General features: G+C 40.0%; 1 protein-coding gene across 4 annotated transcripts; it reads left to right on the plus strand.

Annotated features, from left to right (window-relative positions):
* Positions 1-1,207: 1,207 nt before the first annotated feature.
* DCUN1D4 (defective in cullin neddylation 1 domain containing 4) lies at positions 1,208-27,408 on the plus strand. Of its 4 annotated transcripts, none has more exons than XM_048509282.1 (11): positions 1,208-1,331; positions 12,286-12,356; positions 14,211-14,250; positions 15,154-15,268; positions 16,678-16,769; positions 17,569-17,639; positions 18,759-18,850; positions 19,898-20,006; positions 21,066-21,170; positions 22,894-22,996; positions 23,115-27,408. In XM_048509282.1, exons 1-11 carry the CDS (start codon positions 1,307-1,309, stop codon positions 23,168-23,170), a joined length of 879 nt encoding a protein of 292 aa, XP_048365239.1. In that variant the 5' UTR covers positions 1,208-1,306; the 3' UTR covers positions 23,171-27,408. The 4 variants fall into 4 exon arrangements, with proteins under 4 accessions (XP_048365239.1, XP_048365240.1, XP_048365242.1 ...); XM_048509285.1 differs by lacking the exon at positions 1,208-1,331 and adding an exon at positions 1,939-2,014; XM_048509283.1 differs by lacking the exon at positions 12,286-12,356 and having other exon boundaries at positions 1,233-1,331.
* Positions 27,409-27,838: the final 430 nt, after the last annotated feature.

Genomic DNA, 27,838 nt, shown 5'->3' on the forward strand with positions numbered 1-27,838 from the left:
TAGTTTTTGCCCCTAATGTTTTACCTGCATCTATGGTTGACATTTTCATAGGCAAATCACAGTGAGATGTATTTCTCACTGTGGTGCAGAGTGGAGTTACTTTTGCAAATATTTTTAGTTGTGTCAGACCATTACAGCATTAACAATATAACCTTTAATACTTCTTATACACGCATAGCAGCTGTCTTTGAAGTATTGGAAGTTCCGCCCAGGATTCTCTTTACCAGAGCAGACTAAAAAATTAAAGTAATTAAGTAACCTTGTTTGTGTGTAGCCGACGCCGCGGCCGACCATTACCTCTTTGCCAGTGTTGGGTATCTTAAAAGTTTACTTACACTGACAAATACAATTTGTTTAATAACACCTACCAGGTCGCCAGTTTTATCGAATTCCGAGCTAGCAACTACATTCACACCGAACCACAGCCCTGACGCAGCGTTCAATTTCCTTCAGTTTCATGGAAAGACGGGTCAGCGGCAAAGACCTTGCGTGCCACCTACCGGTTATGCAATGCCAACACTCGACAGCCGCCGCTTTTGATATTGTGTTTGGCGGATATTCGCCTTCGACACCAGCACCGCCACCTTCATATCGAGTTGCCTTCTTAAACCCCTTAAGAATCTGACTTTAACAGAGGAAAAAAGCACACCAAGTTTCTTAAAGAACATCCCGAACCTCGTATTTCCCCCAAAACAATGACAAGATCCATTTACAGAAAAGGAAGACCCCCGCCCCAAGGGCTTCCTCCGTTCCACTCAATTCATTGATTCATTCATTCATGAATGCTTTTTATTCCCAACATTCCAACGCGCTAGCTCGATCCTAACCAATGCGCTAAAGAACCCATCTCACCAAACTCATACACCTTCAACATCCCTCTCCTCTCAGCCAATCAATTCAGGAGATGGGCGCGGCCTAGAACCTACCCCGCCTTGTCCAATCAGACTCCAAGAACCTTCCCACAACATTGAGGCCAGGCCTTCGCCCAGCGCTCTGTGCCTCATGATTGGCGTTTGCCATGGGCCAATAGATGCGGACGGGGAGGAGGCGGGCGCCTCTCAGGTCCCTTGGCCAATTCGCACGCGCGACATCCCGAATGTGGGCGAGGTTGGAGGAAAGAGTGACAGTCCTATTGTCTAATCGAAGACTGAGAGAGGGCAGCGGTGGGAGGCGAGAGCCAATGGGCGTTCCAGGGGGCGGGGCGAAAGGGCGGGCCTCGGCATTTGTGAGAGCAGAACGGAACAGTGCAGGAACCGGCCGGAGCTCCCGTGCGGGGCGGTGCGTGTGCGACTGCCGCTGCACAAAAATGCACTCGGATGCTGCCGCTGTCAGTAAGTCACTGACCGGCGTCACCAGGGGGTCGGGCGACCAACGGCCTCGGAGCGACCGCTGAAGCGGGGAGGGTACGGGGGGGGGGGTCCTTCTTACCCCGCAAAGACATAAGCAGGGGAGGGGGAGTACGTTGAGAGGGAAGGGAGAAGAGGCGGCTGAAGGCAACGGGCGAAGCATGGGAGGTGGAGGGGATGAAAGGGAATATCGGGAGGGGGGGATGTCTGTGACGCAGTTTGCCCAGCTCCGCTCAGGAAAGAAATTGCCCTCAGAGCCAGGTGGGCGGATTTGGGGAGGGGGAAAGGAGGTCGTGTCCAACCAACCCCCGCCTGCCCGTTGCTGCCTCGCTCCCCACTGAATTGGAGGAGGAGGCGGCGAAAGGAACGAACCCTTTCCCATGAATGTGGGGCCGGCTGGGAAAGAGAGAAGGCAATGCTCCCCCTCCTCCTCTTCTCGCCCTTTTCCTCTCACGGCATTCTGGGACTTGGAGTCCCGTCTCTTGACTTCTGGGCGGCAAGGGGGTTAGTTGGACACTACCGTGCCCAGGATGCACCGCGCTGCCCACTGTCTTTCTCTCTCCACGCCACATACACACCCCCTCCTTTCCCTTCCACCGCTTTCCCCCTCCGTTTGGGGCTGTGGGGTGCAGCCGAACACGCATGCTCTTCCTGGAGGAGAAGCTCAGGTAGGAAGGCCCTTGAAGGAGGGGATCCAGGGGATCTGCTGAGGAAAGGCGTGCTGGGTTCTTGTTGGCAGGGGTTTAATAGTTTGTGTTTCCACATTTGCTCTTTAACTTGTTGGCGTCTGTCTGTTTCTCTAGGATTCTTGCCTGCCGTGGGCAACATTCTGTGTTTCCTGATTGCATTCTAGAGAAGTCACTGCGTGTTGGTGGTGGGGGGAGTAAAATTGCCCTTACCGATGTGGTCACACATGCTGTTATGGAAGCAAGACGTGTTGAAGTCAATGACTGACTTCTCAGTAAACTTGGAGATCTCCACAATTTGCTTTGTCAGTATGTAGCATTTCTGGAAGACAGACTGCATCTTGTCTTATCTTGCATCAGTAACATAATCCCCATGTAGCTCATTATAGGTCACAATTCCTCTTTGTAAAAAATTCCCATCAAATTATCTCTGTTGTTATCTCTTGAAGATGCAAGACTGTATTCAAGCTGTAAACATAACTATCCAGAAGTTATTTTTCATTGATTTCAGAAGCACTTCCAACTAAATGCTCTTTGACCTACAACCTTTGTTTTCCTTAATTCCTTTGTGGATAATTTTCAGGTACAATTTAAAAATGTGTAAAAGCACGATTCTGTAATTTTTTGTAACTGTTTCTTCTGAAGGGGAGCCTGAAACATAACAGATTATTTGGTTTCTTTATTCAAATTTCTTGATTTTTTTGGTAGTAGGGAAGATAATTACTATCCTATTCCATGACGCATCTGGCAGCATATATAATATGCAGCATGAATTATCTTACTCTGCATACGACAAGCTCCATATGAGTTCAGATCTTTAGGATGGAAATAAGCTGAACAAAATTCCATGCAAAACTATCAAGATTTTGTGCATCAGCTTTATTTTGGCCACCCAGGGTTCATCTTGCCTCACAGAGTGTTTGTTGTGAGGGGGGAAGGGAAAGGAGTTTGTAAGCCCCTTTGAGTCTCTTATAGGAGAGAAAGGGGGGATATAAATCCAACTCTTCTTCTTAAAAGGCTTTCTGGCGGTTCCAAAATCCCAAGCATATTTAAAACGGGAAATTAGTAACTCATTATTCTCACATTCTCTTAGAAGCAAATCTTTCTGTAAATATAAAAGAAGCATGGTCTATCTCCTATTTCTTATCAGATATGAACAGAAATATCTGAGGATTCAGAAAAGATCTTGAAGAATACCAATCTAGCAACACAAGCAAAACATTTAGAGACTGGACAATGTCCATGTGCAAACATCGCCAGTGTGTTTTTATTATATTCCTCAGTGCTGTTTTCACAATCATTTACAAGTCCTTACAAGGTAAAGAACTGTAGCTCTTTCCCTCACAGGAAGATGTGCCCCCAAAGTCTTTCTTTAAGGATTATTCGGCTTCTTTTCTAGTTGAAGAGTATTTTTAATATGAATCTCTACGTCAAGTAACTGCTTTCAGATTTATGAATCAGAAGTTCCTTACCAACAATTGAGTAGAATAAGAAATTTTAGACTACCTGGCCAATGTGAGGCTTCTGCAGACTGAAGGATGAGTGATATTTGCCCTTTTCACTGCAGGCCACCTACTTCATTCATGTTGTTTCTTGGGAGTGGGTTCCTCTGGATGTCACATTATTCTGACAGAAATGTCTTCCATCAGCAGAAATTTTCCTTTGCTTATATCCACTAATGTTGAGAGTATCAAGCATCTTTTCCATTTTAATATAAATTCAGAGGCTGGACCATTACTAAGGGCAGGAACTCTGTTGTCCTTTCAGAAGTAATATCTTTCCCTCTTGCAAGGTACTGAGAACAAGTAACTGCGTTCTAATTTTCTTTATAAGCATTTTGTCTTCAGGCAGGTAAGGATGAAGGTAGAATATTGATTTATAATATAGATGGATATCTACCTTGTGAAGAAGCAAACTTAATTGAGCATTAAATGTCTGAAGTATACTTTGCATGTACTAGCCGTCAAATATTTGATCTGTAAAATGAATGTAAAATGAAAAAGTACATCTAATTTTTCCTCCCCTACTGTCCTGTAGAGGAATGTTTACATATGGTCCAAGTAGCCCACCAAAGACTGAAAAATTACTTTCAGTGTCCTCTGAAAATGGTGTTGGACTGCTCTGGGAAACCAACTTGTATTATATACTGAATTAATGGAAATAAATTTGATAGTTTGAATAAATAAAAACAAGTGGAACGTGGTCTGAGAACCTTGCTAACGTTTACCAATTTTTTACAAACCCACTTATGCACTTTTGTGATGGATGGAAGATAAGGCTTTCTTTCTGTTTAGGGAAGCTTCCGTGTCTGCTCAGAGATGCATGTCCTTTTTAGGGTGGTTTTATCAAAACCGAAAAGACATTTGAAGAACATTTGAATTCAAGGCAGAAGAATTACAAGCAAGTTGGTGTTTTTTAAAGAATACGAAGCAGGGTTTTAGAGAGTTTCTTACAAAAGGTAACTGTGTCCTATTGGGTTGTGCAGTCACGCTATTAAATGCTCCATCAATCAATGAATGGTGTGTTTTAAATTAGTATTCTATTTATTCTAATTTTAATCCTGTGAATTTGGCTTATTCTCTTCTGTTTTTCATTCTACTTAAGAGATTATGAAGTCACTTGCCACTTTCACAAGCTAGATTCCTGCCCTCAGAATTTCACATCACAATAAACTAATTTGTGTAAAGTCCAAAGGGCTTTTGCATGTACTGTAGATCTTCATGCATTTCCTGGCAAGTTGCTCTTGAAGCCGATTGGATCTTAAAGAGTATTTTTTGATACAGTATCTGGTCTACAACTGGAGAAAAGGAAGGGGAGTCCTGATGAGCGCATAGAAAGTGTGCAGCTAAGGTGCTCATTACATCCCCACCTTGAAGTCTAAACTTCAACATGTTCAGTTAAAATTTTGTTTTTAGTGGTATTTACTTTCCAACATGTTGTTTAGGGTTGCTCCTGAAGACTGTCCCCGTGGCTGTATAAGCGTAAAAACATAGGAAGAATCCTGCTGGATCAGACCTATTTTACTTAGTGGTCATCCAGTTCCTTTGGAGGTCTAACAACATAACATGGAGGCTGAGGTCTTCCTCAGTGGACAACTTTCAGGATATAAAATCTATAGAAGGAAAACAAAGGTTATTTGAAAACTAACCGAGACAGAGAAATGAACATTGGAAAAGTTACAGGATGTGACGCTTGTTCAAATAAGGTCAAATATATAGGAATTAATCTGAGTGGACAGAATTATATATTATATAAAGACAATTATATATTTGGAAAAAAATACAGGAAGATTTTCAAAGATGGTTTAAGTTGAAATTGTCAGGGTTAGGAAGAATTGCCCGTGATGAAATGAACGTCTTGCCAAAATTGAACTTCCTATTTCAAATGTTACCAACTGTGTACAAGAAAACTTTTGAAAGAATGGCGAAGTCAGATGAACAATTTTATTTGGAATAGCAGAAGACCAAGAATAAGGTTCAAAGTGCTACAAGATGAAAAGAAAAGAGGAGGCCTGGCCATATTTAATATTAAGTTACATTATCAAGCAGCAGGACTTGTATGGCATCCGGACTGGATTAAAAATCTATAACAGAGAATCATAAAATTGGAAACTGCAGACTTGAAAGAAGGAATACACAATTACCTATGGAGAGAAAAACTGAAGCCGAAGAAAGGTATTAGCCAAAAATACATTCGTGTGATGAGAGCTTTTTGAATTTTGGGCAAAAACATAAAAGACAGAGCCATTTAGTCTTACCACTGATGCCTCCAGTTGAAGGTTATTATGACAGAGTTCTATGTGCTACATATCTTCTATTCTCAAATAAGGTTGATGTCTCTCTGAATAAAAGGTGTAGTCTCTTAAACTGGGGATTTTTTTAATACACCAAGAATCCATCAAATTCAGTACTTCCATATTTTTAAACACGTTTTTAGGAAGTTTTCTTCCTTTTAACTTTTTGGGGTCCGACTCTCCAGATGTTCATGGACTACAAATCCCATCCATGCTGGCAGGGGCTGATGGAAATTGTAGTCCATGAACACCTGGAGAGCCACAGGTTGCAGATCCCTGGTCTATACTCTCTATACTGGGATTTATTACTGCATTTGTATCTCCTACTATTAGTTCCCCTTCTTGAAATTCTAAAACTCATTGAAAAAAAAATTCAGTAAATTTCTCTCTGGAGTTGTTTGTGTTATCTTGCTATTTAGTAGCTTACATTTTCAGTAAAATCTATCTTCCATTTGGGTCTTTGACTTCTTCAAGAACATTTGTCTACTGATCTATAATCACCCCACTGTTTTTTGTATCAGTTCAAGCCACATGTACTTTGCCTAATTTCTTGTTATTTAATATATGTTTTGCTTCTATATGTGGTTCTTGAACATGTATAACACCTGCTTTTTGTTTGTATAATAAATTATTTTTTTTGTTCTTTTAGTTGTTAATGTAATCTATTACATTAACCAGTATAATCTTCATTTTGTTTCATGTCAGAACTGCTGCTTGGTCCAGTTTATTTTCTTGTAGGGTTCAGGTTTATCCTCTTTTTTAGCTTTAGGCAAATTGTTCTTTGAATGATCTCAACTTGTGGATTGTTGTGACGTTTTCTGCTCTGAGAGATGTTCTGCTAATCATTTGTCCTGGTTCAGTGTTGTGATTGTTGTTCTGCCAGTGAGTAAAAAAACTTCTAATGCAAATTGAATAGCCCAGTAGTATTTTATTTCTTTCCTTATCAAGATCTGTCTCAGAAAACTGAATTAACTTCTTGTTCTTGGAAGGTCTAGAAATATTTTCACCTCGGTCTCGGCAACTACTAAAGGTTCTTCTCTGCTTTTCCTCAAAATCAGGGCTCTTGTTTTCCGATGTAAAAACCTCAGCAGCATATCTCTTGGCAGTTTTTTCTGTATATAAATCTTGAGTTTAATAGATGTGCTAATCCTGGGAAGTCTTCATCCACTCTTAGGTGATCTTGTATTGATTTACGAAAATCTTCAAGATCAGATTTTTTCAAATTGTTCAGAAATTCCTCTGAATCACAAGTTAATACTTCTTCCTTGAACTTTTAGCACTTCAATTTATTCCTCTGCTCTCCAAAGAAGTTTGTCCTGCTCTTTGAGAAATAAATCCTTTTCCCATTGTTTTTATTTAATTTTCACAATTATCTGAGCATTTTCATGTGTGCTCTTCTTGTTATCTGAAAGTCCCTTTAAAATTTGTTGTCTTAGGTTGTGTACTTATTTCTTCAATCCTTGCTTCAATTCCTCTTTCGTGTTTAGCTCTGATTCCTTAATTTGAGTAGAAATCTCCTTATACCGTACTTTAAACTTCTTTTCTCAGTTTTTCTCTTGTGTTTTGCTCTGACTATTTGATTTATGTTGTAACTCCTTGAATTTCTGATTGATATTGAATATTTTCTTCCTCTACATTTACATTTACTTCCCCCCAGCTTCTGAGATCTAGCCATTATCTTATATTCTTCTTAATTGTGATGTTACACTGATTTTTCATATATCAGTAATAGAAAATTGCAAACATGAATTGCATGAAGCAAGAAGGAAGAAAGAAATGTTTATTTGTCTAGATCAGGGGTGGCCAACCTATGGCACTCCAGATGTTCATGGACTACAATTCCCATCAGCCCCTGCCAGCATGGCCAAAAAGACAATCTGAGGTGCCATAGGTTGGCCACCCCTGGTCTAGATGTTGTTAGCCACCTGCCCCTCAGATTGTCTTTTTGTATGCTTACTGACTTACATTTTTTTGCTGGAGCCTGTGATCCCTTCTGCTTTTAAAGCTACTCTGCTATGTTTTTGATATTAATTGCCAGGAGCCTGGTTCCCTTTTGGTTCAAACGATGCCCAACCCTTTTCAGCTTGTCCCAAGTTCATCTTGTTCCAGAAACTTCCCTATTGCCTAACAGGTTTAAACCCCTCCTGCCAGTACCCCTTTCTTATATTGGTCTAGTTTGCCTTGTGCATGGAGCTGGTAGCAATTCCAAGAATGCTACCGTTCAGGTTTTGGCCTTTAACTTTTTGCCCAGTAACCTAATTTTTTTTCCTCCAGGACTACATGTCATTGGTGCCAGCATGCACCATGACTGCTGCCTCCTCCCCAGCACTGTCTGTCAACCTATCTAAACAGAGCATGATGTCTGCAACCTTAGGACAGGGTAGACAAGTCACCATATGGTCAAACTGTTACACGCCCCATTCTCTATATTCCTAATAATCAAATCGCCCACTATAAAAAGCCTATCTCACCCCAGCTTCGGAGAGATGTTTTTGCTATGAGGATATCGGTCTGTTGCCCAAGGAAAGGGTCCCTTCTAAGCTTTTTCATCCCTCTCCAGACTGATGCCCTCTGGCCTTATGATTGTCATTCTCCTCAACAGCAGAACTCTGTCAGGACATACACTTATGCCTGTTCACCTCTTGCCAATCCCAAGTGCAGTTCTTCTTTTAGAAACCCTACTTGAAGGACTGGTTAGAAATCGCACAGGGATTCCAAGTGCCTGTTACAGGCCCAGACTTCTTCATGTGTACAAGAGAACAAATCCCATAATATTTAAATGAACTTGGTTTCAAACAGACTATTTAAACATACTTACCTAGAATTAAATCCTATTGAATTTGGAGGGTCTTGGTTTCACAGAATAAGGTTAGTATTGAATTGTTGGTCTTTTCAGATGCCATAGTACCAAAACAAATTAACTCTTTAAAAAAATCTTTTCAACAATGGGGTGCTGGGTGGTTTCCGGGCTGTATGGCCGTGTTCTAGCAGCATTCTCTCCTGACGTTTCGCCTTCATCTGTGGCTGGCTTCTTCAGAGGATCCGGGCCATACAGGCCGGAAAACAAACAGCACCCCAGTGATTCCGGCCGTGAAAGCCTTCGACAATACTTCTCAACAGTGTCTACCAGTATGTAGTTTTGTGTTCTGTGCCTGTTGTTCCAATCTAAATTACTGGGTTTCCCTGAAAATAAGATGTGCTGTGTCTTATTTTCAGGGGATGACTTATTTTTCCTGGTGTTCTGTTCGCCGGGCATGCTTCCAAACAAAAACTTTGCAATGTCTTGCTTTCGGGGGAGGCCTTATATTGAGCACTTCAGCAAAACCTCTACTATGTCTTATTTTTAGGGGATGTCTTATTTTCGGGGAAACAGGGTATGTATGATTCAAAATATTATAACATAGACCTTCTCTCCTAGAAAGTGGGTATTGTGTTCGTACAGTGGAGACCAACTATTCCAAAGTAAAAGATCGTTCTGTTTTCTCTGCCAGGATTCCTATAGTAGAAATGTTGCTTCACTTGTTTTGAGGATACAAGGCTATCTCGCCATATGAATAATCATCCAATTCTGTGTGTGTTCTCAAATGTAAATTCTATTTTGTTCAATGGAGCGTGCTCCCAAGAAAATACAAATAGACTGTAATATTAGTTATCCAGCATTACTGCTGGGGCCATTCAAAAGATGAATTTGCTGTGGCTGCTAATTCACATTAATTTTATTTTCCATCTTTAAGTAACTTTTTAGTTCCTCTTATTTTTTTTCTGGTAAACTGTTTGGCCAGTGACTTAGTGTTTACTGTGCCCACTGGAGGTTTATGTGCATACATGCTCTTATTCTGGTATAACACTTACCCTCATGTAGGAATGAAGTCCTCTTTGTAGCATGCAGCTACAGTTACAAGAAAAGATTATTTTATTTTTCCTGGTATGCATTTGTTAGATTTGTTCTGTTACCTAACATTAACTGGCATCTGCTGACATGATTATGAGGCCAGAATGGAAGAATGGATCATTGTTCAGAGCAAATAGTGGATCCTTTTAACAAGCAGCCAAATGTTTGCAGTTTTTAAAATATATATGTACTACTTGTGCTGCAATTGCTGTTGTGTTACCCATTGCACCTCTACTCTCTGTACGTGTAGAGGTGGAATGCACTATTGGCTGCTGCTGGTCTATGTAACTATTAGCATTCTAGATCCATTCTGGTAATCTACATGCAAGACAAGCTTGTTGAATTGCATGCCTATGTTGTTTGCAGCCCTTCCCTGTAATGATGGAGTTGGACTTAGTTGGCAGCGGATTGGACAATCTACGGCACATTCTTCTGTACTGAGTTTTGACAAAAATTCTTTGTATTTGTTATTAGTGGCTCTCTTCTGGTAAATAGATTTATCAGACTATTAGTCCTTTTGATTTTGCTGTATTTTCAAATTGCACTGGAACTTATGATTGTTACGATTGAACTTACGACTGTAGCAGACATCCTGTCACTGCACACACTGTGCTTGTTCAGAATTCTGAAGCAGCCTACCCGCTCAAATAGATTGGAGACCCCAGGGGTGAGTGATCATAGGGGCTGATTCTGCACAAGCAACACTAACAGGTTAAATGAACCTATGTTGCCTGTGCAGTCGTTTGGGATCCCGGTGGCAGGAGATGGCACGGGTCACATGAGAAATGGGGTGTTTCCCTGCAAACTGCACACCCGAGAATCCCACCCACCCACTTACCGGCACTACATAGTGACTGCCTATTAGAGAATCCATTCTAATGGCAGCCGCCTGGGGAATCCACCATAACGGTGGACGGGATGGGGTGGGAATAGAATGCTTCCTGCTCGCCGTAGTTGACACAGGCAAACAGGAAGCGTCTGCAACCAGGGTTGAAGACAAAAAGTTGCTGATTTAGTGACTTTCAATTATACTGGGTTCAGGCAAATATGATCGATTAGAAGCATTGGGGGGGGGGTTTGAGTGGGAACTCCCCCCCCCCATAAAACTTTACAAAAGGGCCTGAACCTGTTATATTTGCCTGTGTAGAATTATCCAAGGCCTGGTTTAAAATGGTGCTGAAAGTTAGTCTTAAAATGAGCTTAAACTTCAATACAATAAACAGCTCTGGCAGCAGAAAGCTGAATTTGGGGTTGGTTATAAAGTGACTAAGAGTTCTGTGTGATGCTGCCTCACACAGCATTATGGTAGAAATATCTGAAGCACCTGTATATCCATATTGTCACTTTTATGCAGGTGCTTCAGATGACTCGCCTCCGAAAAGTCCTAGAGAGAGATCACTGTGAAGCCCATCACACTGGTGGAAACTTGTGTGTTCGTCATGAACTGTAGTTGTTGAAGTGTGCTGTAGTTCTGCTTGTCGTGCACAGTTTGGTTCCATGTGTTTGAGTTGTATAATCCCAACTTCCCTTGCCAAGTATCACTGCTGGAGAGGGTTGGGTGTTTGCTGTACCTCTTTGTGCTCATTGCAGACTTAGTGCCTGCCAGTCCTTAACCATGATTTGAACCAGTCTCAAATGAGATAAGCCAATTTATGCTGCAGGTTGCCAGTGCAATTTTGTATATGCAAAGGGACTTAATAGTCCACTTGAAAATTCCATTTACTCTTTTTGTGCAAGGATATGCCAAAGAGTAACTTTAACTTTTATTGGAAAACTTTGGAACTTTTTAAACTAAGATATTTATGTCCTGCCTTGACGCATGACTCATCATTTGAAACAGTACAACTTAAAGCATACAAAATAAAATCTCAGCTACCTCCCCCTCCAATATCTGTATTTTCTAACTCATTAAAAACTCTGGCAAATAAAATAATATTGCAGCACTATGTGCAAAATATCCTAAACTCTCCTGCCCCACAGAATATGTTACATTTATCTCGTGAAATTATCTCTCTTGATACATGAATAATCGACATATGGAAGGAAATATATATATTTGGAAGGTTGAACTAATGTGAGTTGCAGATTGTATGTCTTATAGTAAAACTGCATTTAAAATGCATCCCCTGTTATACTCCCCATTTGTGGCGTGTTTGACAAATCCTAAATTCATTCTTTCTGGTAGCCTGGTAACTTTTTTCTCAATTTTTCATCTATGAAGTGAGGCAGTAGATGATTTCAGTGCAGGCGTGATTGACCATTCTGTTTGCTGAACTGCATTGGAAGTGATTTTTTTTAAAAAAAAATATGGAGTATACCTAAGGAAAATGCCTGGAAAAAGAATGATTTGACATATCAATGACATTCAGGAATATTAACCAATAGAGAATTTTAAATACAAACACTTACTGGCCCATATGATAGAGTAAATGCCAAGAATCTTAACATTTTCATTGTATTCCCCAGGATTACTTTAATCTGTGCATTCATGTTAAAAGGTCTTAATTACCACCAAAAAGTAACAACCAAGATAAGAAACTTTTTTTCTTTTAATTTTTTCCCCTCTAGATTTTCAGCTGAACTCCCACCTATCAACACTGGCAAATATTCACAAGATTTACCACACTCTTAATAGGCTGGTAATCACTTTAATTTTTTTATTGGTTTCTCACATAGTTTTAAAAATATATGGTGAAGGGCTCTTTGCTTCTTAGTATTAAAAGTAAAACGAATATCTGTATGAATTAGTGAATATATTTGTCATATAATTTGTGGCTGTTATTGTACTGCCCATTGTTCATGCATGGCCAACTATTGCTCATCACTCACAGAGTTGGACAGTTGACCCATATTCTGTACTTCCTGTTTTGCTGTACCTCTGAGCAGGTAGCTGTACCTGCCAATATGATTATACCAACACCTGAGATCTTGGGATCAGAGTGATGGGGGGTTCGTTTTATTTGTTTATTTGTAAAGCAAGAACTTTTCCAACAAATTGCTATAAGGTTTCAAATAGCAGAGTGTACATTTAGCTCCAATCACAGCCTTCTGTTAAGCTTGTTTCTTCCATTCGGGAAAATTGGCCAAACTCTTAGAGATGGCGGTTTAATTTAATACCATGTGTGTCCCTGATTAGACATACCCCAGCAAATTATTCAGAGTCATCTGTACTTTGCAGTTAGATTTATGATGAATAAAGGCCTATGAACTTTACTTCAAACAACCATATTGCTTAGCTTATTCTTTTGCCCAGAAATATAGCTCTACATCTTCTTCCTTGCCCCTTCTCACAGAAAGCATTAAGATTTCTCTTTCCTTTATGATTACAGGAATTGTGTGTGGGAGAGAGAATGTGCACCAATACATTTAAGGCAGGCACTACTGCAACTTCTTCTGAACACAAACTTATTCCTCTTGCACCTTCATTCTACTGCTAGGGGAGCAAGTGATTTAAGATCCAGTCCTTCTAGCCATGTCACCCAAAGCCGGTTTTGCCACAGCTGCTATGACTAGCTGAAAGCCTTTCCTTAAGTGCCAGTTACTTTAAAGCTACTTGGCCTTTCAGAAGTGTTTTCCTTTCCTAACCGGAGCTGGAGTTCTATGCTCGCTTGGTAACCTCTCCTGTCGTTCTGTTGATTGTTTCCCGTGCCTCTCCGATTTCTGTCATTGCAGACTTGGCAGGGTATGACCCCTGGCATTGTATGGTTCAAGTTATACTGTGGTAACCAATCCCTTACCCCTAGATTTCGCTTCAGTTGACTTTCCCAACATGGTTCATAGTTCCCATGGAAACTGCAGCCATTCCAGGAGTCTTTTTGGACATGCTCAGTAGGTTCTGAAGTCAAGTGCAAACACCATAGGATTGTCAAGTTTGTTTTTAGTCCTGCTCCTCAGTACAGGCATTTCTCATTTCAAACCTGTTCTTTGGCAAACCTTAACGGCGTTAATTAGATATCGTACTTTATCTCATTGTCATATTAGTTATTAGTGGGCTGCAAACAGGTTGTAAATGGCTTCCTTTGAGGGGGATGGGCTGTGTTTTTTTAGCTATTAATTTGTGTGTGTCTCTGTTAAATGAGGTATTGGGCTTCTGTGTTCTGGAAAGTTAGTCTGAAATCTGCACCTTCACTATGAATGTAAATTTTTGTAGTTTCAGGCATTAAAAGGAATGCGAATTTCCGGCTGCCTCTGGAGTTATGCTAGCTGTTTTAGGACTTGTGCACTTTTCTCAGTTGATGAAGTACATTTTCCTGCTGAAAGTGTCATGGACCTTAATGAGAGACTCATAGATCTCTATGAAAATGTAGCTCTTAGGGTTTTTGACTTCAAATTAAAAGTTTAGGAACCAAACAGTGGGTTTTGTGTGGAAAGCATTGTAGACTTCAGTGTTGTAGTAGTTATAACAAGATACACTAGGGTATCTAGGATGTTTTCAGTGCTAAACAGCAGTGGTTGATCTCCCAGTTAATTGCAGTGATTGAAATATTTTACAGAATTTGACAGAAGACGCAGGCCAAGACGATCGCCAAACAGGTAGGGTCTCTAAATACAAAATCCGTCGTGGTGTTTTATGAAATCGGGACCGGCAAGAAAAAAAAAGGATGATCTTTCTTGGGCATAATTAGGGGAAGACTGGTTAGGTCCAGAATCAAGAGAAATTATCACTTCATTTACTCATTTCCATTATAGCAATTGTTTGTGCCTATTGACGTAGGAAGTGGAAAGTTAGAGGTCTTGATATTCTGGCTTTAGTTATCTGATAGTGGTCCCTGTAAGGTTTTAAATTCAAGAGCTGGGTATAAGAGGGGATTTTATTTAACTTACTAATAATCTTATGCATGCCAGGGGACTTCTACCATGCATAAGCTCTTAACTTATCCACTGGTGGCTTTGATTTGCAGACCTCCTGAGTGGCTCCTGATTTGTGGCTGTCAGGTTTGCTGTTGAGGGATATAAGCGGAGAACTCTCTTGAGCAGGGGTCTGCAGCCTGTGGCTCGCCAGATGTTCATGGACTACAATTCCCATCAGCCCCTGCCACCATGGCCAATTGGTTGCAGACCCCTGCCCTTGAGAATCCAGTTGTATTGTTACCTACAACAGCTAGGTAAAATAAGCAATTGTGGCAACAATCTGCCTTTTCATTTTTGGAAGTGCACAGCACAGGGAAAGGAGTCAAAACTGTAGGAGCCATTGCTGCTTGTATAGGTCTAGTGGGGAAGATAGAGATTCAGGTAGAGGGGGCTCAGGTGTATGCATCTCAGCAATGCTCCAGTTTGTAGTAATAGAATTCAGATTAGCCTTAAAATGAATGATCGTTGTTGTACTATGTCTAATTTTTTGTTGCTTGAACTGATTGTATCCGTGGCTGTTTTGAGTACCGCTTAGGATTACATGTCTGTTTCGTCCATCCACTGTTTTCTTAAATCTCTCCGTAGGAAATCTCAGGTCTTGCAGTTCATCAGACTGCTTTAGCAAAGTGATGCCTCCAAGGAAAAAGAGGAGACCCACAGCTGGAGATGACCTGTCAGCTAAAAAAAGTCGACATGATGGGTATGGTGTTTGGTTTTTGCTTAATGATAAACCTTTGCACTTTGGCTGGTTGTGGCGGGTTTTCCAGGCTGTGTTGTGGTCTGGTAGATCTTGTTCCTAACGTTTCGTCTGCATCTGGGGCCGGCATCTTCAGAGGTATATTAGAGGGATAAGTGTGTACACTTCTCTCTGTGATACACCTCTGAAGATGGCAGCCCCAGATGCAGACGAAACATTAGGAACAAGATCTACCAGACCACAACAACACAGCCTGGAAAACCCTCAACAACCAGTTGAATCCGGCCGTGGAAGCCTTCGACAATACTTTGTACTTTGACTTATAGATGGAATAGTTTAGGAGGTATAAACTCAAATTTCAACTCTCCCTTCTTTCTTAGAGAATTCTAGGAATCCTTGTTTCTTTTGTTCATGTAGTAACCCAGCATAAAGAGAGTATCTCAGTTCATAAAAGGCTGTTTAGGATGAAGTATCGTAAAGATTGGAGTAATGGGTCTTACTCTATGATTGTTCGGGAAAGGAATAAGAATATTATTCTGGTCTCTAAATTTATTTGCAAGGAAGTCGGAGATCTTTCCCCCCTTGTCTCCTTGTTCTTGAAAAAATGTGTTAGTTAAAATTTGATGGCAGTTGACTTGAAGAATATTTTTAACAACTTCTAGTATATATTATTTTGTAAAGTCCCGCTAAATATTTTTGCGCAGTTGCTTAGTTTTAATGAAGTTAAAATAACAAGACTAGAATTAACTAGAATAATCCAAGTAACATTGGTTAACAGGGAACATGCTTGCTGTTACTTTTCAGATAATGATAGCAATATTAGCATATTAACAGGAATATTTGTGTCCTAACAATGCAGCATGTATGCACATGTAATTGCATATGAATTTCTGTCAAGCTACTGAAACTATCTGATAGCTGCACAGATAGAAAACAATTAGGTACTAGTGGCAGTATAAACAAACTGAAATTGTTTGAATAAGTGCCTTCTGTCATCTGCGTGTGACATCCTGTTCATTATTTGTCATAACAATTAATCAGTGAAACATAAGCTAAACAATAGAATAGCTCATTTCAGTCAGTGAACATTTTATTGATATTTCAGCTAAGTTATCTGTTTCTAGATCTCACACACACACATTCGTATACTCAGAAAAATGTTCTGCAGAATGAAGTGAAACTGATTGCCAGGTGAATTTAAATTCTGTTGTAGCCTCTGACCACACTGTAGTGCAGAAGTAGGCATACTCAAATCCATAGACTCCAGTGGCATTATCTGGATCTAATTTTTATGGATGGGAACCTTCAGATGCTCCACTAACCGGTAGTTTTAAGATGGGATGTGTGAATAGAGATCTCTGCCTTCCCCCTTCTACTCCTCTTGGATGACTGAAATCTTTCAACTTTGACAGCATGTACAGAAAATATGATTCTACTAGAATAAAGGCAGAAGATGACATGTTCTCAAGCAAAAGGTGCTTAGAATGGTTCTATGAATATGCTGGTAAGTAGAGACAGGATCTTGGCTTATACATGGTTACTCTGATGGTGCTGAAATTTTAAGAACAGCATCGGCACATCACTCGTAGTCTGGATAAACATTTAAAAAATTTTTGTATATGCAGATCCTAAAACTGCTGCTTTGGAAGTACAGCCTATTTAGAATGCTATCGCCTCTTGAAAGAATGAAGAACCTAATGACAATTTCAGTGCTGACAGAACTTAAATTTTGACTCAAATTGCACATGCTGACTGGATCCAATCCAATAAGTATTTCTGCTGCTGTAAAAGGGGGTCCTTTTGATCCCCCCAAAAGATTATGCTGGGGACTGTGGACCTGCATGGGCAAAAGACATGTGGAATGGGGGCTATAGCGGTTGAGTGAAAAAGCTGGTAGATTCCAACCTACAAGGTGCATTAATCAAAACCATCGGTCGTAAATATGAATCAGAAGTGTGCAATCTTAAAATCATTAAAGTCACTACATAGATAATAGATTAGATTGTTAGATGAATAAATTTGTGCTTGATAATTTAAACATTTGTCAGAGGAGCCTTTCAAATAAGGCATTCTCCCAGTTCTTCAGTGAATAATGAAAACCAGTTCCTGCATTTTGTCTAAGGGGCGTATTAAGATAGAGCACTATAGATGAAAGAAGTATGCAAAAGAAGTATGCAGAAGTATGCAAAGCTGTTTATTGCTTTGTGCGTAGAGCAGTGTGCAATCAGTTGCATGTTTGCATTACCGGGTACACATAACTGTGCATCTTCAAGTGAAAGTAACACACTCTCATTTGGTTGTAGGAACAGATGATATTGTGGGCCCTGAGGGAATGGAGAAATTCTGTGAGGACATTGGAGTTGAACCGGAAAATGTACGTTCAGGCTCATTACAGGTGGCGAAGAGTTTGTTCAGTTAATGTAAAATTAGAAAGCACAACATTCATCTTTATACCATTACGTCAGCCAGTTCTAAAGGCTTGGAGTGAAACTCTTTACAATTTTGTGATAAACATAAAAAGGTGTCATCTTACTAAGAGAGAGGGAGTGACCTAGCTATTTTTCTTCCTTCTAGTTCACATTTTTAAAATGTGCAAACCAGACTGTTCCAGCACTCATGAAATATGTTGCCTTTGGGTTTTAAATATTCCTCGTGGCAACAGAAATAATGTGAAGCAAACATATGCTCTATGTGTAGGCAACTGGCTACCTGGGGTCTTGGTCCAGGGGCAGTGTGGTATAGTGGGATTTGGGCTGCTTATTTTCTTCAGGGATTTGAACCAGTGGTGTAGCATCGAGGGGGAGGGGGGGCGTGCCCCTGAGGGGGTGTGGCAGGGTAGTGTCATGGCAGGAGCAGATGGGCGCGGGGCGGAGTTCCCCCTCACTCCGCCACTGATTTGGACGACTTCTTTCCATTTACTTTTGTGTTGTGGGCAAATTGGTGTGTGTGTGTGAGACAGAGAATGGCTGAAGTGCAAAAAGGGAAGGACTCAGTCACAGCCTCTTGAATGTAGTCTTACTTCTGTTCACGAGGAAAAGGGAAGAGGCCAAGGAGCCCTTTGCATGTACCTTCTTGTAAGAGAATGTGAACAAAGTCAATATGGCTGGACTGATGATCCTTATTAATTAAAAATTAGAGACCCGTACAAAATTAGCTACTATCGAGTATGTATTTCAAAGACTCGGCCTCTTGCTTCAACTGATATGCGATTACAGATTTGCTCATTGGACACATTCAACCAACTGAGATGCTTATTTTTGTTCGTAAAAACATAGGCAATGGAAGACTGGTGGCGTGCAAAGGTTTTCTACTCTTCAAAATCAGTCTGCTTGCTATAGATAAAACAGGAATATCTTCTTGTGGCCTTGTACAGATCGCTAGGGTAGACTGGTGACAGAGAGACTCAATGTGAAGATGCAGAAGAGTTCAAAAATAGTCCCCTCTCCATCCATCATTCTCCTGGATTCTAACACGAATGTTTGTTTTTAAACAGGTAGTTATGCTTGTTTTAGCTTGGAAGCTAGATGCTCAGAACATGGGTTACTTTACATTGCAAGAATGGCTAAAAGGAATGACGTCGCTGCAGTAAGTAATACTTTATCATCAAACGTGAGGTAGTGTACCATTGTTAGCTTACCAGACACAATCTTAAACGTAATTATTATCTGTAGAAGGAAATTTCCTATATCTTCTGTCATTAGTTTGTGGATCCAAATTAACCTAAGCAACTTTTGAAGAAAGAGGGTCAGGGCATTGTGTAATGGTCATTGTGTTGGACTAGAACGGGTCATTCTCAAATCCCTCCTCAGATATGACTTTTATTATCTTGCACTTCCGCTGTCAGCCCAGTCTGTCCCACAGAGTGAGATGATAAAATGGAGTATGGAGAGAATATATGTGCTGCTCTAAACTTTTGGGAGGAAGGGGAAACTAAAAAATACATTAAATAGCAATACTATCTTTGCCAGTCTTTCTATCCTTTTGCAGCACATTATGCCCCCTCAAAAGGCTACTTGCAGTTATAGGGAATGTGGTGTGAAATGGCAGAAGGGCTCAGTCCCCTTTACTGTATCCTATTCCATTCTTGAGGTCCTGATGGACTTTAGGAATGGCTTTTCAGGAGCACACAGGGCAGCAGTGAGAAAGTGGAGGAATCTTCAAAAAAGCCCTTGCTTCTGCAGATTCCATTCACTGTTATTTGGATCTAAACTATGGAGTATTTGTATTTCCTATTTTGGAATTCCTGTAAAATGCAAGGGAGAAAGCAGTTACAATTCTTAACTATAGACTAATTTGCCTGTTACCATAAGAGAATGAATTACATGACAAGTTTGGGTTTAATTTGTACTGTGAGGTAGATCCTATCTAACATGGTCTCCACAGACAGTGGTGGGGGCAAAATACTCTGCAGTGGAAAGGAAGAGTTAGCAAAAATTGTCCCCCTACTAAGTAGATTAGGATGCACTCTTATAGTTGTATAATTAATTTGAATATTTTTGGCAAAGGTATTTCATATATTCTAAAAAAAGTCATATGGGTTGAAGACCAAAGAAGAATGGTTGTTTCACAGTTAAGTTCTGTATGAGCTCTAAGTCCAGAATGCTGATAGTCTAATTTTGTTAATTTTTACAGATGTGATACAACGGAGAAACTAAGAAATTCTTTGGATTACATGAGATCTTTATTAAATGAACCTACTAACTTTAAACTTATATATAGATATGCATTTGATTTTGCACGTGTGAGTATCCTAAAGCTCAAATTTTGGACTTGCTGCATTTTTAAAGAAAATAAGGATTGCTTTCAAGGGGAGAAGTTCATAGACTTGAATTAATGATTCCCAGTAAATATATCAGGTTTACTTCATAAAGATAGTTCCAGAGGAAAGCTGTGTTGGGCTGTAGTACAACTAGATCAGAGTCCCACAGCCCCTAGAGGCCAACAGGATCTTTGGAGTATACGTTTTTGAGAGTTAAAGCTCTGACAATCTTACTTGAATCAAAATGCTTGCAAGAGAGTATAATTGTACTTTTATAGAATTTGTCTAATTATCCAAATATTTAAAATGTGTAATTCTAATTGTATATTCATATCATTATTTGAGTCTTATGGATATTTTCTTGTAGAAGTTTTATGTTAAAACCTGACCTTTAAGATTACATTAGATGGTCTTGCTAGGATTTCTCTCACACATCACTTCCATTTCTTTAAGATAGTCCACATTGGTAAGAATTGTGTCTAATTATTATTCTCCCCCCGCCCCCTGCCCTGGGGACTATCATCTTGAGCAGCCAGCTAACAGTCTGATAATGAGAACTCTGTAGATACCCCCTTTTCCCATGCAGGCTGAATACAGGTAGAAGAAATGTTCCAAATGTTGCATCTTCAGGACATTTGTGCTTTTTTTAGGAGTTGGGAAGATTGGGTGCTGGTCCTTCAGAGTTCATACACATGAGCAAGTGCTGTGACCATCTAAAGAAACTCCTAGCTTTTCAGAAGAAAAAGGGTGTTTTGCCTAAAAGTATCTGGCAGTAAAAGGAGCAATGAAATGGTGTGAAAGATGAACACTTGCTTAATTAGCTAACTGTGTGGACTTTGAAGTTGTCATTAAAGTTATCAGGGGGACCTCCATTCTGTCCCCAATGACAAAAAGTATTAAAACTGCATCCCCAACCATTCTGTATTTTAGTGACTAGCAAGAGAATCACTCAATTTGTTCATCATTTAAAAGGATGTCTTGACTCCTAGTGCAACTGAGGAATATTTCAGTTAAACCTAACCTTTCTCTTTTGTTTGACAGGAAAAGGATCAGCGAAGCCTAGATATAAATACTGCCAAATGTATGTTAGGACTTCTCTTAGGAAAAACATGGCCTCTGTTTCCAGTATTTCATCAGTTCCTAGAGGTAAAGTAGAAAAATCTTTTCATGTCTTGCTCTTTAAAAGAATACAGTGTCAAAAAGTTGAGATTGATGGGCCAATCCAAATTCCAGGGGGAGGAACATGGAATGGGCCGTGAGAGTGGCGCAGAGCTGCGCTAATGTGTTTGACCACCCCACCAGCTTAAGGGACACCTATGCTAGTGGGGAAAGCAAATGTGCTGGTGGGTGAGCACTGCAGAGTTGTGTGGCACCCAAACCTGGAAGGGTTCACTGCTTGGTGACTACACTGGGCGCTGGAGGCTTGCAAGTGTAGCAGGGGGTGGGCTAGGGGTGTTCTCAGGGTGAAACCAACTTCGGTCAGCTTCCACTGGGCTTTTAGCCCAGGAACGCCTCAGAGCAGCCCTCTGATTTAAGCCACAAAAAGACATTGTATAGGTCATTTGCTCCAATTAAGCTTTTCTGGGTGGCAGTGCATCCCCCCCCCCCCCCCGATGCTTGCTGCACTGTCTGAAGCTCCATTGGAGGTGTTGCGGCACTGCCTCCCCTGTGCTGTTCCCCCAGTCTGGATTGGGCTGTGAGTCATGTATTCATTCTGGAACACCATGCTCAAATGTTATTAGTTAATTTGAAGATTTGAATTTACATGTAAGCAGACAGATTAAAGATGCCAAGTTAAATCTGTACGTAACATCTATTACATTGCTTAATTTCTGATACAGCCACTGAACAATTGGGGATGAGCGCATTAGGTGACATTCGACATCCCACTGTCTCAGTTTCCATTCCCATCCATCCGAGAGGGTAGTTCTGGCTGACATAACATCCCGTGCAGGGTTACACCTCCCTTTCCCCATTGAAATGAAAGGGGTTAAAACATTGTAACTCTGCTTCACATAGCACTGTTAATATTGTAGAGTGTTTTCCTAAGTGTTATTAAAATTGTCGAGGATGTTTTGGAAATTATTTCTTGGGCCTGCTAGTATTCGGAAGTGAAAAATAATTTTCTCAATGAGCATATATATGTTTAACTTGAGCAAAAGCAAATAAAGTTAGGGTAGCTAATTTCTTGGGTGTTTCAGCAATGTAGAATAAGATGTGGAAATCAATAGACCAGTGATTCCCAAACGTTTTCAGGCTGTAACTGTAAACATACTTCTAACTGTAAACATACTTATGATTTCACAAATAAAACACGACCTAGTACAAGTAAGCCGATTAACTGAGTTGTTTTGGCAATATGAAAGGGTCTGTTTGCATCTTGCCCGTTTTGGCTTCATAGTTTCAGTGAGATGGATGTGCTTGTTGCAGGGATATCAGCTTTTCAACACCAGGCTTTCTTTTTAAAAAAACTTGCCTTGCAGAGCAGCAGTGACGGAGCTCTTTGTCTTGGCTCCCCCCTTGGCAGTACAGTGTGGAGAGTGCTGTTGAAAAAAGGAAAGCAGCAGTGACAAGGCTCTTTACCTTGCCCCCCCCCCTCCCCATATCCCAGGGTTACACAGCAAGGACAGTGCTGCTGCTTTTACTTTTTTTTAATGCTTTTAAAAGCTGTAGCAATGAGACTGTTTGTCTTGACTCCCCGGCCTTTTATAAGTTCAATATAAGTAAGTAGAGTATTAAGAGACTTTATGCAGTAAGTACAGGTTTCATATTAAAACTGATTAAAAGCAACTCATTGTGGCTGAAACTCTGAAATTCTGATGTAAATGCCTGTTTTCAGTAACTGCCAATCTTCTTTTTTTTCAAGCAGCAATCTAAGTACAAGGTTATCAACAAAGATCAATGGTGCAATGTTTTGGAGTTCAGCAGAACCATTAATCTTGACCTCACCAACTATGATGAAGACGGAGCATGTATGTATTTGCATCAAAACTGAAAATACCCTATCCTGTAGTAAGACTGTCCCCTCTATTTTTTTCCTTTTTTAAGCAAAATCAAATGTTAAAAAATCTCGTTCTTTCTGTCTTCCAGGGCCAGTGTTGCTGGATGAATTTGTGGAGTGGTATAAAGAGAAACAAATGACATAGGAATTTTAACTATGCACAGCCACTCAAGAGTCTTTGTTACTACAGTTAAGTCAACCATTAGCCATAAACTGCTATTTGTATCAAAGTGCATGCTGCTTTTCCTGCACTGTATTCCCATTTTCAGGAACCTTTTGATGTTTTGCTGTTTAACAGGCCAGCTCTGCTTGCTGTGTAGCATTGTTCTCTTCGAAGGCTGCTTTGCGTTTTGTATTGACACTACAGATGGTGAACTTACCAGCATCCTCACTGTGATTATGTGTACATTGCTGTCTGAACTTTGTATATGTGTATAAAAAGAAACTTTCACCTAGGAAATTATTTCAGCAGAAATGTATTGTAAAAATAATTTTGTGGCATAATTTCTAGCTGCATTCAAATAACCATGTAACTTAATTTTTAATTTTTACTTGATCTCAGACGTAGCATTTCAGGAAAAAAAAAAGATTGTTGGGACAGTTACCGTGAGGAGCTATTACCAGTTAGCAACATTGTTGAAGATGCCAATTTATAAGGGGAGATCTTGCAGTATGATTTCTTCCACAGCTGGATGCCCAACGATTATGTAGTGAGCAAATATTGGCTTTCTTCTTTTTTTAACAAAAATTAAAACCTTTGTACTGTCCCTGTTGTGAACACTTTCCTTCGAGCAGTGTATTCAAATCTTTGTAATTTGAATCCAACCAAATTTCAGATTCACAAGAAAATGAAAGGGCAAAAAAACATGCAGCTGAGTGTCTTTGTTAATGCCATGTTCTCGGCTGCTGCTTACAGTCACCTAAAAGCAGGACATCTAAAATACAAGACCTGTTCCTACCCTAAAAGCCTTCTCTACCCAATCAGGTACTCCCAACTACCTCTTGCAAACCTCCTACTCTACAAATGGACTCCCTTCTCTCTTACCTTCACACCGAATAGAGTTACCTGTGCCACAAGCAGCTCCAATTGAAAATAGCGCTGACTTTCTAACGCTCAGATGGCTAGTTTGCTAATAGGTACAAACGATTGAGTTAAAAATCTGATTTAAAATGGTTTTTAGGCTCGTAAATTGGTATATTCCTTTGTTTTGCTTTTGCTGTTCCCAAAGTGCATTGACTGTCTTGATGAGGACAGTGAAGCTTTGCGTAAGATTAAAGTTAGCATAGTTTCATGGTGGGTGATGTTTGGGGTGTCAGGAGCTTAAAATGTTCCCATGTTGTAAGATGAAAGAAACTATTATCAGTTCTGAAGACGCCCTGAAAACCTTACAACATGGGAACGCTTAAAAGACACCCTTGTAGGTAAAGGGCAAAATGATCACCAGCATTATGTCAGTCATTTGGGATGACTTTGTGTATTGGTTTGCACAGAAAGGTTCAAGCCATTGCTTGCTTGAGGGAATTGAATCGAAGAAGGCATATGCTTTATGTTACCGTAGCCACAGTCGTCTTAGTTGTTCAGTCCTAAAATTAACATAAAACAAAATTTAAGAGGATAGTTCTAGTAAACTTTTATCCCTGAAATATAATTGTGAAAATACCTCCCGAGAATTCAGTGATGTCTGTCTTACAGAAAGTCTGCTGTGGAATTAAAACTTTAGTTTTTGCCAGAAGCTAAAAATTAAGCGTGGGATGGGTATGTGTCTGATTATATTACATAATACACTGCCTGTGTGCTGAGACCCCCAATTTAGCAATCAGTACTAAGTCTGTTCAAATCCCTGATTCTAATTTTCTGAAGTTACTGGCAGAAGATGCAAAAACATCAGGGTTTTTAAAAATGACCGAGTACTTCTAGTGCTGCTTTGTTTGTTTAATAGTCATGGGCTGGAATTCAAAGGGACCGGACGCAAAGTGTTCCTGCATGGCACATGTATGTGGGAATTTTCCCCTTCTAACACAGCCCCTCAAATCAGGGAATATCTTTCTTGAAAGGCCTCTGCTTGTCAATAGATTTATGTAGGGCATTGGAAAGGGGAAGCTGGACAACTTTTGGATCTTAGCCATGATTCTTTCAGAGGTATTTGGACTACAGAAAACTATGTTTTTGAAAAAGTAGTGTGAGTTATCTGCAATACAAGCAAGGGTTTAGAATTTCAGAATGTGTTTTATAATACCATAACTTATTCATGCATATTTTGCTTTTTATATAAGAGCAAATATGAAAAAAAAGATACTACAGTTGTATTTCAACAGGTATGACATTTCTCAAGATAGAGTGTATATAAGCATCTGATAACTTTTGGTTTTAAAGCCTACAGTATGTATAGCAGTTAAGGAAATAATGGTAAAGTAGCACGACGCACAAACATTTTTTTTGAAACAATGTCTGTGGAATCAATAAAACAAGCTTCCAGTAATGGAGGCGAGAGCCAAAGAAAATTAATGTGATAATGAAGGTCAGCACAAAGTCAACAGAACTGTGACTAGCCAATTCTTGCGTTATATTTTGTGCTTTGCAATGGATGTTGGAGTAAGAAACACAAGCATCTCATCATTGTGAAGTGGAAGGCTGTGAGAAGTCTTCCCTGTGAGAAGTCCTCCCCTGTCAAAATTTAACAAAAAGCTTATGTATTCTGTTCCTATATCCACTGGTGTACCGGGCCTAAATGGCGCCCAGGGGCATGACCGCCTCCCCGCACCCTTCCCTCTGGCCCGGCTCCCAGAGCCCCTCTTACAGGAGCCAGCAGGGAGGCTGGGGAAGAGTGGGGCTCAGACGGGCGCCACCTGAGCTGGCCTGCAGGGAAGCTGGGAGGGGGGAAGGGCTCAGTGGTGTGCAGCTGGGTGCACGCTGTTTCATCACGTGGAGGACGAAATGGCATGCGCCCGGGGACATGGGATACCCCATGTCCCCATTAGCAGTATGCCACTGCCCATATCCAAACAGAAAGCAAAGTTGGTCCATGATTTTACTGAGGACAGTGAGATCTGAATTGATGAAGTTTTCACTACTTTTGACAAATGTGTATATATAGAAGAACTGGAAGACCTAGTTGGCTTTTGGCCTGGGGTCTAACAAAGTACTGACAGTACTATTAACACACTGTCATGTGTCTATATTATCCAGAATGGCATACATTGCTGAATCAACCCAGTTGTTGACTTGATTCATTGTTCTGCTGGCTTAAAAGTGCTCTGCTGGACATTCAAAACTTTTCCCTATCAAAGGCAATGATTTCTAAGCAAATAGTAAATTTCCCTAAGTTTCCTAAGATTTTTTTTAATGCTTTGGAATTCTCTAAATAGAGTAGTGTGTTAAGGGCTTTTTCTTTAAAAAAAATTGTCATCATTCAGTCAATGGTTTGTCCTTGCCTTTTGTACAAGTCATTCTGGCAATATGTTCATGAACTATTCTCATTTAAAAGAAAAAATGATTAATGTAACTTTTTTAAAAAGACCTAGTGGATAACTGATATTGTCACTGGAGAAAGCAGACTTCAAAAACTGTCACTTAGAATTCTTATGTAACTACCAAGACTCCTAGGTTAAACCTTGCTTCACCTTTTACATGACTTTTAGAATTAAAAATTGAATTGAGGATTCAGGGCACTACAACACATACTTTTGAAACTTTCTTTTCAAACATACTGAAGATAAAGACATGGTTAATGTTGCTTATGTACATAGGGAAACAAAATTGGGGAAACATCCAAAAGAACGTGCAAGGGTATAAATTTACCATCAAATGTGTTTTGATGTTTATCATGTACTTAGCTCACTTAAGTTGAATAACTTGTTTTCAGAAATTATGTGCCATGGGGTTCTGCTACTCAACGAGCATTGGTGAAATCCCTTTGGAGGTATTTGAATGTATGAACTTACCTGCATCCATCTTGTCCCGAAACATGGATCTAACACTGCTTAAATACAATAAAGCTCTAAGGATTTGTTCTGTGACTGTGTTAATTACAACGACAAAATACCTCTTGAGAGCCTTGGACTGTCCTTTCACATTGTAGTGCAACTGCATAGAACTCATTCACCAACTTAAATTTGGTAATTTCAGACTAAATAGGAGTTGTATTAACAATTTCAGCTGTGACATGTTGCTGTTGTAGAAACAGCAGTTAACCTGATGGCTGTGACCTGCTTTTTCAAAATGTCTTTGGTATTTCCATATTGCAACTTCAGGTGTGCTTAAAGTCCTGTGGCTCAACCTGAAAAGTACTGTTATTCCACCTAATCTGACTTTGGTAGACTGCAGTCTTCTATGTAAAACTGATATTCCACAAATAAACAGTATTTGTGTTTTGGTTTCAGAAATTGATTTCTTCGGCTCTGACTATCCTCATCTCTGATCTTGTAATGGAAAACTGTAGCTTTTTAAAGTAAATGTCTGCTGTCTTCAAAATTATTTTAATGCATGGGTTGGATTGAAAGGATTCCTTTAAATTCTGCTTTGTATGAATATCAAATAATGCTCACAAGACACATGGCTCCCTTGCTATTATGAAATATAAATATCATTCTTATGAACAGCCAGCTTGCTTTTCTTAGTGGTTTAAGTTGCCAAGTGTGGAACTTCTAACCTACTAGCAGAAGTTAAAAATTCTAGTACAGGGTATTTTGTGACTGATATGGTGAATAATACTTCTATGGTTGCAAACAGACACTATATGTTGTCGAAGGCTTTCACGGCCTGAATCACTAGGACATTGTGGCCGTGTTCCAGTAGTTTTTTCTCCTGATGTTT

Source organism: Sphaerodactylus townsendi, linkage group LG10 (assembly GCF_021028975.2).
Source record: "Sphaerodactylus townsendi isolate TG3544 linkage group LG10, MPM_Stown_v2.3, whole genome shotgun sequence".
In the NCBI taxonomy this organism is placed as follows: Eukaryota; Metazoa; Chordata; class Lepidosauria; order Squamata; family Sphaerodactylidae; genus Sphaerodactylus; species Sphaerodactylus townsendi.